The sequence below is a fragment of the Myxine glutinosa genome, chromosome 1 (genome assembly GCF_964187855.1).
Source record: "Myxine glutinosa chromosome 1, kmMyxGlut1.1, whole genome shotgun sequence".
Taxonomy (NCBI): domain Eukaryota; kingdom Metazoa; phylum Chordata; class Myxini; order Myxiniformes; family Myxinidae; genus Myxine; species Myxine glutinosa.
The window spans coordinates 256,860,924-256,875,381 of NC_136261.1; the positions used below are offsets into that span (position 1 = coordinate 256,860,924).

The 14,458-nt window shown below is 42.3% G+C and overlaps 1 protein-coding gene across 2 annotated transcripts in view; it reads left to right on the top strand.

Moving 5' to 3' along the window:
* The window catches only part of LOC137439020 (neuroblast differentiation-associated protein AHNAK), a 138,283-nt gene that overhangs the window by 74,023 nt on the left and 49,802 nt on the right, over positions 1–14,458 (top strand). For both annotated transcript variants that reach the window (XM_078786190.1, XM_078786195.1), the window contains exons 3-4: positions 12,326–12,400; positions 12,526–12,717. In XM_078786190.1, the coding sequence (XP_078642316.1) occupies positions 12,570–12,717 (148 nt within the window). In that variant the 5' untranslated portion in view covers positions 12,326–12,400; positions 12,526–12,569. The remainder of the gene's footprint in view (positions 1–12,325; positions 12,401–12,525; positions 12,718–14,458) is intronic.

A 14,458-nucleotide genomic window follows, 5' to 3' on the forward strand; every position in this document is an offset into this window, starting at 1 on the left:
CCATGGCCTGGAAATGTGCACGAGCAATGGCTTCATGTAAAGCTCCCCGTGTTGGTGGCAGCTTCTGTGCCTCTAGCTGTTTCTTGGTAAACAGTCTCCACCTCAGCTTGCCCACATCCACAACTGTAGTACGAGGCTCATACAGCTGGCATACAAATGCCTCAATGTCACTTTCTGTGTCAGCTCTCAGCTCCTCAGAGGCCCCAAGGTCATGAAACGCAGATACCACCTCAACAGAGCACCTATTGAGGGCTTGCCAACATGTGAGCTTTCCCTTGCCGGCAAACCGACCAGTCTGGTCTGCTCCCGTGAATGCATGGAATCCTGGTAGGGCTGCAGCCTTCCTGACACCAAGTTCATGTACTATTGGTTCCAGTGAGATTTGCCTCTTCTTGTTCCCCACACCCGTGATGAAGTATGTGTCTTTGCATAGTTCATGGTACCGGTGGAGTGCTAGGATGAATACATCAGTATCAGGTGACTGAATGTACAGCTGTGTTGCACCTCTTCGGACGGCATCTAGACTGTGAAGAAAGATCCTCGTATCAGCCTCCTCCTGGGAGCTACGGAGATGCTGTACATCCATGCAGTTGGAGAAGACATCCTGCCTTGAAGTGACGATGAAGACCTTGGTAGTCCCCTCAAAGTGACACAGAGCTTTCTTTGCCAGATAGACAGTTAGCTCATCTTTGGTGTTGGTGTGCGACAGGAACTGTTTTGCTGTCAGTTTCCCAATCGGGGTGCTGTCTTGAACGTGGTAAGCAGTGGGCGGCTCGCCACCTTGGCGCCTCTCCCGTGTGGCCTCTTTCAGTGAATTTGGCAGATCATATCGGTCAAACACGAGGTGGACTTCATCATACCCGTTGGTCTTGCAGTCCAGTGTTGCATTGAAATGGCCAGCCCACTGGGCACATGTTTTGACCCATTGTGGCTTACCCATTGCTTGCACTAATGCCATGCCGTCTATGACAGTCACCTTCTTGGGAGGGGGTGGAGTATGTTCAGGATTGTCGTCGTCTGGCTGCTGACCAGTGCCAGTTGACTTCTTGGGTAGATCTTCTAGGATGCCCATGAGCTTGCTTTTGTCTGTGCATGGTAGTAGTGTCCCAGCCATTGCAAAGAGGGTTCGTGGAAGCGCGGTGAATTCATATTGACCTATGGCATCCTTCAAGTTGATCTCTGGTCGTGAGCGGGCCACGATCAGCATGCGCGCAAACAGTGACCTGTCGTCTTTCAGCTCTACAACCTTGTCTGCCAGTTTGTGCTTCACAGCTTTCCTGGCACTCTTCCACATCTTCAGTTTGACCTTTCCCATTCTGGCCCAAAGGTTGATTTCATTTGTGTTGATGCGCTCTGCAACAAACGTGTTATACGCTTTCTGACCAATCTCATCTTGGTTGCAGACATCCTTCTGTACTTCAGCTGGCATCACCACCTTGGTGATGATAGTCGTCAGGTCTTCACCCTCATGCGTCATGGGATTCATGGACTCTCTGATCACATTCTTCAGTCGACGAATGCTGTCTTCCTGCCGAGCCCAGACTGTGGTTGATAGGTCGTGGTGCTCCTTGCGTGTAGCTGATTGTGAGCCAGCCATCTGACGGGCTTCTTCAGCAAGCCTACTCAGCTCTGGTGCTGTCAGAAAGAACCTTTCGCGGGCACTGGCATTCTGGGTAATGCCCACAATACCCCCTGTCACCTTCATGATCCTGTTGATGTGCTCCAGTGCATGGTCCACACCTACAGCACAGAAGGGGATTTCATTCTTATGGACACCGAACCCATGCAGGAAATCCAGAAGCTTCTTGTTTCTGGTGGACTGATGGACTACAATGGCAACGGCAAGCTGCTGTGGCCATTCTAAGCGATGGCGGAATGGTGCATCTGGCTCTTTGGGCTTGTACGTGACTTGGCGTTTTGACTTGTAGCCGTACATGATGTTCTGACTGATGGTTATAACATCTCGATGAATAGTGGCTGAGCGCATAGTCTCTGGCTCAATGCTCGTGGCTGGTCCTTCCAGTAGCCAGCGGAGGAAAGCATAGAGTACTTTGGGTACATGCTTTTCAGCATCATCAGTGTTCATTTCCCCTTCAAATTGCCATGGGTGCTTGTTCTGACAAGCAATGGCACTGCGGAGAACAGAGGCACTCTCAAACAGTTGTTCGATGTTTTTTTCATTTGTCTTCGTCATTGCATCTTCGACAGCTGCATCACGCACGGCAGTGGAGAATACACAGTCTGACTCGTTTCGACGTTTTGGTTTCATGAAGTGAACGTCATCAATGTGAGAGTTGATTTTCTCCTTCATGCCTTGGGTAGTAGGTGATGGGACATTGTGCACACCATTATTGTCAAGAATCCTGGAGTAAACCGACTTCAGGTCAGACATGTTGAGAATTTCACCAGCTTGGAGTAGAGAGCGAACAAGGCTGACAAACTCAATGTCTGCGGCTATTTTGATAACATTAGTTTCTTGCAGTATGTGTTCTTTGTCATCACTTGATGTCCCACTCTTGGGAGCACGTTGGACATTCTGCACCCAGCATGGGAGATGATACTTGACGTCGATCGCATGAGCATCATGTGCACTGATGGCAGCACTCAGCTGAACTTTCCACTTGTGGTTGCTGCCTTCTTCAACAGCTTTCTTCAGCTGTTTACCTGCGTTGAACGTGCATACAACATGTACACTTTCCTTAGTGACCTCTTGACAGAAGAAACAAAGGTCTCTGTTGAATGGAGTTGATGATGAACGTGTGAAGCGAAGAGTCTCGTCTTGCGTAGAACCTGAGGTACTTGCAGCGGCAGGTGCAGAAGAAGGACGTCCACACCTCTTATGAAGATGCTGGGTGTCGCCATGTTCGCAGGCTTTCTGGTGGCGAACTCTAGCACGCTCCAGGTGAGCAGTGTTGCATGTAGATCCATAACATGCCCGGTGCCACTTTGCTTTATTGTTCCTCAAGTCAGTGGCAGTGAAACAGCTTAATCGTTCGCTGATCTGTTTGAAGTCGGCATCACCATATCGTGCCCTCTCCTGGATGAACTGGAGAAACTTTGCATATGAGCCCAGTGCTGGCTCAGTCACTAGTGCACCTTGGGGATCCTGGCACTGAATGCAAAGTGTGAAATCAGTTTCTTTCTTGGTTTTCTTGCTTTTTGGCTCCATCATAGCTCAGGGTCACGAATCTGGAACATACAAATAACAAATAACAATTAAGATAGATGTGCATTAAGTTAGATTTTGGACACTGGTTCGGCTGTGCCATAAAAACCTATTTTTATCCCTTGTAGGTTATTAAAGAAGGTTTCATTCAATTCTCTATCCCCAAAAATGTACAACTGGACACCAGAATCGAAACTCTAGGTCATTTAGAAGCCAAGATAATGGAATTTTACGTTTTCGACATCCGCCATTTTGAAAATCCAAAATGGCCGCCATAAAGAACTTGAAACAATTGGAGACATATTTTTTCTAGAACTTATATCATCCCTAAAGACAGCCCAACCAGTGTCCAAAAATTAACAAGCAATTTCACCGGGCATTTCAATCTGCTACATTGGCCCCCCCACTATGAGGTAAATATGAATAAAAAATATGGATCTCGTCAAATATGGTCTCAGCCATGTTCGTCCCAGGCTCAATGGCCATGTCTATGCCAAATATCAAGCACGTGAGCCTCTCGGTTTCTGAGTCTATCGGTAACATTACACACACACGCACACACACAAACTGTGTTTTATATATATATATATATCAAGTTCTCTGCACTTCTGTGGTAATTCCTCTGTAAGTGACACTTCTAACCTGAGATGCTTAATTTGCTTTTATTTAACACTTTGAGAAAGCATGTGAATGGAAAGTGAAAATTTATCACGACCATATAATAATTCGCTCCAATCTTAAGTTGTATATTGTTCTTGACTCGGGAAATATTTTATTTTGCTAAGTTGCGATATTTTATTACACTGAATACAATATAACTTGTTCGATTTCTTAATTCTTCTTGCACTTGGTGTGTGCAATCTTCAAATCCGAACGTTCTATTACTATCTGCTGCTTTTGTCTGATTATTATGACAACCTGTACAATGGACGGTGGTAATTTTCATGAATATCATAAATTTCACATAAATTTCACATAAATTTCACATAAATTTCTCAAACCTCCATTTCTTGCATGAAGTGTTTATTTCGTGAATTTATTTTCACTGCAGAGATCATTATTGTGAAATAAAGAGAAAGTTCAACTTTGTTTGTTGAGAGTAATTCTGCTAATAAAAAAATTACAAAAGTACGTAATGTATAGCTCAATATGGAAATAAAAATTAATTCCCCTTGACAAACGATATGTTGATATAATTGGTAGTGAAAGGTTTAAAATAAAACTGGCTGGGCAATGATATTATAAAAAGGAAAAAAAACAAAAAAAAACAACCAATGTATATGAAGTTTGTCTGTTTGATTATTTCATTAATGTGCAGCAGGCACATACGTGGCTGTTGGTTTGCATCATTGCTGGGAGTGCAGTTGTGTCACTTAAACAGTGCCCCCCGTCGGTTAGAGCAGGAATTTAGAATTTGTTCAGGTTGCGGTTTTATCCCGCATACTCTTCATTGAGACAACGTCCGTTTAACATCCACCACCTAATGATAACAAACGGGATAACCAGCTTAACATCCATCCTAAACACCCTGCCTATGATCCACCAACCCTCCAGTTTATAGTCAGATCAGAAATCAAACCCAGACTGAACAGCTAAAAAGTAGTTGTGAACCCATGCACCACGCTTTTAAACTCGCAATATTATGGAAACTAAGTAATATTACGAGTACACCGTGTCATGTTAACTATGCTCGCCATTCCTTACAAAAACTAGAACGATACTCGGTAGCGAGCATACCTCCGCCAAGATGAACAGTTTACGTTTTCTATCCCACTGATAGGTTAGATCTGGATCCGGGCATAAACCAAAATCTAATCGGCTTGTTCTTGTCACCTAACCAACTCATCCACCTTGTTTTGTCATAAGTCATCCACAACCTTTTGAAATATAATGTTATTTATCGTTTTTGGCTATATCACTAAATGGTGAAGAATCACTTAAACAATTTAAAAAATTCTCATATCCGGATTCGGATTCGGATCTTCACCAAAATCGGAAAGATTTGTCCTGACCACCTGTGGGATATCACCCAACCTGTCCACCAAGTTTCGGTTGAATCCATCCATAACTTTTTGAGATATTTTGCTATATATAGGTTTTTTTTACCTTATCACTCAATGGTGAAGAAGAATTTTTAAAAATTCTCTGATCCAGATCCGGATTCGAATCTTCACCAAAATGGAATCAATTCTTCCTTGTCACTTACACAACCACTTCAACAAATTTCATCCAAATCCGTCCACAACTTTTTGAGATATCTTGTTCACAGACAAACATACAGACATACAAGACAGGGGTGAAAACATAACCTCCATCCACCTTCGGTGGCGGAGGTAATAACTTATGAATAATGAAAACTACACTACATGACCAAAAGTATGTGGACACCCGAACATCACACCCGTAGGTGCTCGTCGAACATCTCATTCCAAATTAATGGGCTTTAATATGGAGTTTGTTCCCCCCTTTGCTCCTATGACAGCCTCCACTCTTCTGGGAAGCCTTTCCACTAGATGTTGGAACATTGCTGCGGGGATTTGCTTCCATTCAGCCACAAGAGCATTAGTGAGGTCGGGCACTGATGTTGGGCGATTATGTCTGGTTCGCAGTCGGCATTCCAATTAAACCCAAAGGTATTCGATGGGGTTGAGGTCAGGGCTCTGTGCAGGTTTGTCAAGTTCTTCCACACCGATCTCAACAAACTATTTCTGTATGGACCTCGCTTTGTGCACAGGGGCATTGTCATGCTGAAACAGGAAAGGGCCTTCCCCAAATAGTTGCCACAAAGTTGGAAGCACCCAATTGTCTAGAATGTCATTGTATGCTGTAGCGTTAAGATTTCCCTTCACTGAAACTAAGGGGCCGAGGCAGAACCATGAAAAACAGCCCCAGACCATTATTCCGCCTCCACCAAACTTTACAGTTGGCACTATGCATTTGGGCAGGTAGCGTTCTGGCATCCGCCAAACCTAGATTCGTCCGTTGTTAGTTCTACATTCTACTGCGAATGTTTGTCTATGGAGATTGCATGCCTGTGTGCTTGATTATATATACCTGTCAGCAATGGGTGTGGCTGAAACAGCTGAATCCACGAATTAGAAGGGGTGTCGGCATAATTTTGGTCATGTAGTGTACTTTATGACAAAGCTTCACAATCAAACTTATATGCACAAGCATGTGTAAAAGGCTAAATATCTGTAAAAGTCAAAAGTATTTACAATTTCATAGCTTGACAATATCTGCTATATAAAATACAATATCAGTTTGTGTGTTTGTGCAGATGTCTGTCCCCCTTCACAATGGCAGGTTTTAAAGGCCAATCTTTTAACACGAATGTGTATTCACTACAGTCTGTTTTTTGAGGATAAAACAAATTCGAAAAAAACATTTTCCATAAAAGGGTAATTATGTCTCTTCTATTGGAATTGTAGATGGTGGTTTGCAAATCAAGCCTCAAGGGCGGTGTACCGAAGCATTTAAAAAAAAAATAGAACAATAAATACACGACACAGGGAGATGAAATTCGCTGTGTGTGATGTGCAACGCACGCAGAGTAAAACGAGTGTTCATGTACATCCGTATGATGTCTAATACATAAAGCAGATATAAGCACATCTGACACTAGGCCAAGGCTTCCGACTTTGGCACGCTCACGAGGCTGCACCGGCAAATAAACTGCTCCAACCTGTCACTTTTGGCAGGCTTTTTACAAGTTATATAATGGTTCATGTGATACTTGTGCATTGCTCATTTGCAAAAGACAAAACAGCAAGTTTTAAAACAACTAAAGAGAAGAGCAATATGCAGGAGTTGGAAATAATAAAAAATAAGATATAATTTGGGAATAGTAGCCAAAATAGATTTTCTAAGAGTAATAACATGTGGAACTCCAAACGTTGTTTATGCACTTCTTAATCGGTGACGGTTTGAAGGTGGGAACAGCTTTCTGAGGTAAACTGTATCAATAATTAAAGAGAGGCATAATAAATTGCGATTGTTTTGAAGCCCCACCTGTAAACTGAATGGCATGCACCATGCAACTGACAAAGCTTGTTATGCCGCAATGTGTTGCCAAGGAGGACAGGGAACACTGGGAGGTGTGGAGGGTGTGGAGGAGGAAGGAGGGGTTGTTGAGGGGGAGGTGGACGGGGAGAGAGGGGGTTGTGGACATTTACAGCACAACAGGTGTTTCACTTCCTTCCAATATGCTTCTAACTGTCTTTTGGTTATTCATTGCAACTTGAATATAATTTATATGGGAATAATTGTGGCGAAAGGTACATTGTTTTGTCATCACCATTTCCTACCTTTTGCTTTACCTACATTTTTCCTCCTGCGCAAATGAATAAAGCACCAATGGGTGCAACAAGACCTTTGACATTACTATAATGTTGTAAGAAAAATGGACTCTTCGGGTAAAAGTGTTCATTAGCTGATTAGTTATATCATAATTTGCATGTCAGAGTCGATGCATTGTTACCCAAATTTAGGTCTGCAAATACATTGTTCAGCAAGGTCTTGTTTCCCCTCCAGGGCTGGCAGGATGGCCTAGACCTAGAGGTATGCACACTCGTCTCTAAGCTGTCTAGCCCGGGTTCTAATCTCGGCCCAGCTATTTTTAAAAAACCTGCCATCCCAGTGTTTAACAGACGGGGTGATTCACCAATGGTGTGTGGTGCTGCCCCTTAGATGGATGTTAAATTGGGTGTCCTGTCTGCCGACATTAGTTGGTGGACATGAAAGATCCTACTGTGTCTTTCCTAAGTAGATGGCAAGCAGTCGCCGGTACAATGGCCAAATTCCAAATTTCTGCCTTAACTACTGCTGGCAAGGCAATGGCAAACCATCCAGGATAACCCTTGCTAATAAATTACTTTGGCAGGACTTACTCTCTGTAACAGTATGGTACACCAGGATCAGAATGTCCATCCTCCAAATTTTACATTTTTCACAATTACATGCGCTTTATTTTTCATTTATTTATTTTATATCTTCTTTTGTTTCTCCTCACCTCACCTTAGTTACTCATTCTGTAACTAAGGGTCCTTGAGCCGAATACCACACATTTCTCATTTAAGTCGGACCAATTGACGGTGTGTTCAAACCAGACAATCAATGGGTGCAACTAATGAAGGGAAGGTTTTGATCACAGAAGGGAAGGTTTTAAATGAGAAAGTGCAGTTTAGATCTGGGAATCTCACTGGTGAGGAGGTCAATCACGAGTTTGAATAAATACTTGAGTTTGAGCTGAGACTCTGGAGAGTGAGGAGCTTGTGCTGTCTCTCCCAGTCTCTCCATGGAATCCCTCACCGGAACTCCTTAACAGAGCCTTTCCGTGATTCTTTACACACACCTCCCAATCCCCCAGTAAAAGGTGAGTTTGGAAACGCAAACACTGAGTTCGCATGGACCGACGTTGAAAAATAGTAGATAGGCTCAATACGGCATCATCCGATAACATCCCCCACAAAAAATGCCCAGGGTATTCACCCCTCCCTCAGCTACCCACAATACTCGCATTAATTCCTACATATACAGACTGTCTTACTTAGGTCTCGATCATCCATCTCGTCCCGTTGCTTTGACCTGTGTTTTTGACTCTTGCTCTGCTCATCGTTCAGTCATGACTCCCAAGCGCAAGACCAGTGCCGGAGATACGTCGACTACCATGGGGCAGAAGTAAGTGATGTGCCTGAGCCAGAAAGTGGAGCTGCTTGACTGGCTTTCGAGAGGAGAGAGTGCGGCCTCTGTTGGCAGGCATTACAGTGTCAACAAATCCACCGTTTGCTACATACGGAAGAAGGAGAAGGCGATTCGTGAGAGAGTTTCAGCGAGCGGTACATTGAGTACAAATGTGGTTACCCATGTCCGGAATGTCCACATGGAAAGGATGGAAAAGACTCTCAGAATATGTAACGAGGACATCACGCAGACAAGGGATTTCATGCTGAAAACCATGATGCTGAACCGTTCCCTAAACACACTCACCAAGGACGAGTTTGAGGCCATTCCAAAGGTTTCCGAGGAGGAGGATGTGGGCAGTGATGAGGAAGAGGTGCCGAGGTCCAACCTCACAGTCCAGTTCCTGGGCGAGGTTCTGCAGGACATGCAGGCAATGGCTGGCAGGGTGCAAGACGCTGACCCAGTCGTGGAGAGGTACCTCAAGTTCCTGAGGGGCTTGGATGATGTGCTGGTCCTGTACAAAGAGATACATCAAAATGTTGGGCAATATGTCAGGCAGCTCCCCATTACACATTTCTTCAGCCCTGCTCCCTCAGTCCCTCCACCTCAAGACCATCAACACCCTCTCCTGCCATTCTCGCAGTATCCTCACCAGCATCCTCACCAGCATTCTCACCAGCGTCCTCACCTCCTCTTACCTCTCCTGGCTCTCCCATAGTGCACGATTTTGCTGCACCATCATTTGGGTTGCCCTCAAAGTTCGAGGAATTCAAGGGATTTTAATTCATCACCATCATCATCATCACCATCACCATCATCATCATCACCATCATCATTTGAAAGTTGCATGTGTTTGTAAAATAAAGATTTTAAACGGTACATGATGATGTGTTTTTTTACTTTCACGGTACGGTATGGTTAAGCACTTTCAATAAACTGTAAGTGCATTCCTTCAAGAAATTAGAAATGGTACCTGATGTTTTTTTTGGTTTTTTGTACGCATTTATTGTGAAACTGTAATCATGTGCTTTTGCGGTTAAAACATTTTAAAATTCAAAAACCTTCCTCTATGAATCAGGAACCGCCAGGAACCTATCACCTATCCCACTTTCCCCCATTGAAACAATGCTGCGGTATACATTTCCGGGACTTTCATCGACCTTCGTGGATTATCGTCGACATTCTCGGAATTTGCCTCACCATTTGCAGATTTTGTCTCGCCATTCGCATTTTGTTCCTCTCTATTCGTGGATTTTCGTGACTCGGGAACCTATCCCCCCTTTTTCTATTGAAAGAATGCCCCCCCCTATTTGTGGTTTCTCAATTCACTGGATTTTCCAGGAATGTATCCCCCGCGATTAGCCACGGTATATATATATATATATATATATATATATATATATATATATATATATATATATATATATATACAGTATATATATATATATATATATATATATATATATATATATATATATATATATATATATATATATATATATGTATATATATATATGTATATATATATATATATATATATATATATATGTATATATATATATGTATATATATATATATATATATATATATATATATATATATATACATATATATGTATATATATATGTATATATATATATATATATATATATATATATATATATATATATATATATATATATATATATAGATAGATATATATATATATATATATATATATATATATATATATATATATATATATATATATATATATATCCTTGGTAATCTCCTGATTTCATGATGCCATGCACATATTCAAGGCACCCAGTGCCAGAGGCAGCATATCAACCCCAAAACATCACTGAACGTCCTCCATGTTTGACTGTAGGGAAGGTGTTCTTTTGTTTGAAGGCATCTTTTTGTTTTCTGTAAACATAGAGATTATGTGCTTTACCAAAAAGCTCTAATTTGGTCTCACACAGCACATTCTCACAGAAGGATTTTGGCTTGTTTAGGTGTATGTTGGCAAACCCCAGTCAGGCATGAACACACCCGCAATAGAGAAAAGGAGTCATTCTGTTGTTTTGTTTCACTGTGTGTACCTCAACGAGCATGGAGAAAAAGAATACCACAGGTCAGAGGAGGTCAGACACAAGATTGTATCCAAGCATGGACAATCTCAAGGCTGCAAGTCTATCTCCAGAGACCTTGATGTTCCTATGTCCACCGTACGCAATGTTATCAGGAAGTTTAAGGCCCAAGGCACTGTAGCCAACCTCCCTGGACGTGGCCGCAAGAGAAAACCTGATTGAAGATTGCAGCGAAGGATTGTTTGAATGGTGGAGAAAGCACCTCAACCAACTGCCAAAAAGATTCAAGCTGACCTTTAGACACAAGGTACGATCGTTTCAACTTGCACCATCCGTCACCAACTCGATGAAAAGGGGTTCTATGGTAGGAGAACCCAGGAGGACCCCACTGCTGAGAGAGACATAAGAAAGCCCAACTGGAGTTTGCCAAATCACACCTGAACAAGCCAAAATCCTTCTGGGAGAATGTCCTGTGGACAGATGAGACCAAATTAGAGCTTTTTGGTAAAGCACATCATCTCTATGTTTGCAGCAAACAAAATGAAGCCTTCAAAGAAAAGAATGCCTTCCCTACAGTCAAACATGGAGGAAGTTCAGTGATGTTTTGGGGTTGCTGTGCTGCCTCTGGCACTGGGTGTCTTGAATATGTGCATGGCATCATGAAATCAGGAGATTACCAAGGCATTTTGGAGTGCAATGTTCAACCCAGTGTCAGAAAACTGGGTCTCTGTTGAAGGTAATGGGTCTTGCAGCAGGACAATGACCCCAAACACTTCAAAAAGCACCCAGGAATGGTTCAAGACAAAACGCTGGACTTTTCTGAAGTGGCCAGTAATGAGTCCAGATGAAATCCCATTGAACACCTGTGGGGAGATCTGTAAACAGCAGTTGGGAGAAGGCACCCTTCAAATCTGGGAGAACTGGAATAGTTTGCATAAGAAGAGTGGGCCAAACTTCCAGTAGGGAGGTGGAGGAAGCTCATCCATGGCTATAGGAAGCGCTTGACTGCAGTTATTTTGTCCAAAGGCTGTGCTTCCAAATATGAAGTCTAGGTTGTCAATAATTTTGTCAATGCCATTTCTTTTTATTTTCTGATTTAAAAGGATATATTAAGTTCTGAATCAAAAACAAAGGTTCGGTAATATTAACAGTGAAATAAAGAATTGTGGAGACCAAATACTTTTGGCAATTTCAACTTATTTTTAGAGAAAATTGTGAGTTATTTGAAAAAAGTGCAAGGGTGCCAATATTTTTGACCATAACTGCACACACACACACGCACAAACACGCACACACACACTCCCCATTTCCAGTCCCTTTACCTGCATATGCAAAATTAATAGGTGACGCCTCATAATGTTGATGTTTAACTCCAAAATTGTAATTACTTTGTCTTTTTATGCAGGTGCCCAGTGGACCACATGCCCTTATTTTTCATTTGAACGTTGAGGCTCGTCGATTTCTGCATTGATTTTTGACGGTAATAGTTCAACTTCATCACTTTACAATTTAACACATGATTATTTGTTGCTAAGGTGTAATTAAAAGGTCAATTCAGGTAACAGTGAGCAATAATAATGGCTTGTACTTTCTATTTCTGCAAAGCACATTGAAAAGTGCATCTAGGTTCAAAGCATTCAAACGTTGCGATGGAGGAAGAGGTGGATGTGTTTTTGGAGAAGGACCACGAACCTTTGACTGATGATATACAGATCGAAGGTGGTGGAAACCGAGGAATATTCATAAAGAATGTCCAAAAGGACTCGCCAGTGGCAAAGAAGCTCCGTATTTCTGAAGGTAAGATTGAATGTGATGATGTAATTAGACTCAAAAAGTCTACTTGCATTCCCACCTGAACACCAGGCTCATGAAGCACGGAACCCATAAGTTCAAATCCAAAAGTGTGTTTAGTGACTTAGCAGCCAAGCCAGCCATTCTTTAGCAATGGTTTTGAATGGAGTGCTCGGCAAAGTCCTTAAGCCTCTTGGCGAGTGCTCCACAACAAACTTGGTAACTCATGAACACACCTGCATACACGATATGTGTTTTTCTACTAACTAGTACACCCATTTCCTACAAGAGTGGCAGGAAGGATAATTCATTTCTGGGGTATGTAGATTACAGTAGATATAGGGTCGGGCCTGAATAGCATCGGGAGTGTGTTCATTTACCAAGTTTCTTGTAGAGCGTTCGCCAAGTGGTTTAAGCATTCCAGCAAGCACTCCATTCTAATCTGTCGATAAGGAACTGCAGGCCTGGTAAGCGCTAGCTAGCTGCTTGGTAACTACACACCCCTCGGGCTTCCTCCCTTTCAGTTTAGTGTTAAACAGCAGGAGCGGCTGTTTGAAAAGGTAATCAAATGCGTTTGTGGTTTATAACATTTTTACTTCTGGTTGAGGTGCTCCAAGAAAACGCTATGATAAGCTATGTATACACGTTAACACGGCGTTTGTTCAAGGAGGAAAACCCCTGTGGGAGAGGGGATATTATTAGTATTAATGTTGTTTTGTAATGACATTAATATTACTAGCAACGGTACTCAACCCTATGGGCGCGGCTTCAATTGGGAGGCCCAAATTAAAAGGCAAAATATCAGAAATTGAAGGCTTTTTTATTTTAAGCGATTTATATAAACATCCGTTGAATCATATCACACGCAAATCATCAACATCTAAACAGTACATGGCGCCCATTTTGAAAAAAGATTGAATTCTGCAAAACGGAAGCGGCCGCTACACGTCTTTCTCAGTCGCACGTTTATGTGTGAAGAGTGCGCGCCGAATCTGTAACACGGAAGTGGCCATTACACCTGTTTCCCAGTCGCTTTGCACATGCTGCCGTGTTACTTCGGAGCCGCACGTTTATATAGGAAGAGTTCGTCGGGAGTCGATCTACTCTCTCCTGGTACGTAGAATAAACAGTATTTGTAGAATTTCAACAAAAGCCACATCACTGTTCATATCGGTAAATATTATTCCATTGTGTTTGGAAACACTGGAAAATTGGAAAACTTGGAAAAATTGGAAAAACAATATGGCCTATTTTACTCCCAGGGGTCCCAGGAATACCCACCCAAAATATCGTTGCGATCGGTTGAGCCGTTTTTGCGGTATCTTCGAACGGACGGACGGACATTTGGTGAATTCTAGTAAGATGCTATTATATTTAATAGTTTTGTTACTTTTGTTATAAGAAGCAGTCTTGGAAAAACGTCACGATAAAGCTAACATGGATATACACCTCAACACACAACTCCCTTGGTGGGGAAAACCCCCTTGGGGTGGGGGAAGTTAAATCGCTACAACTTCCATTGTGTGACTTGATTGTTGAAGTGATTTAAATTGTGTGACTTGAAGTTTGGTTTAGATTGGATAAGTAACGACCAAATGTATTGCAGTCAAAAATTGTCAGACAGACAGACAGACACCAAATTGCATCTTTTAGTATGATGTCATTGTAATTTATGCAAATTAACACAGGCCTACAGTAATAAGCTCTTTTTCCTCCACCTGATGTATGTACAAGTTTGACACAACCT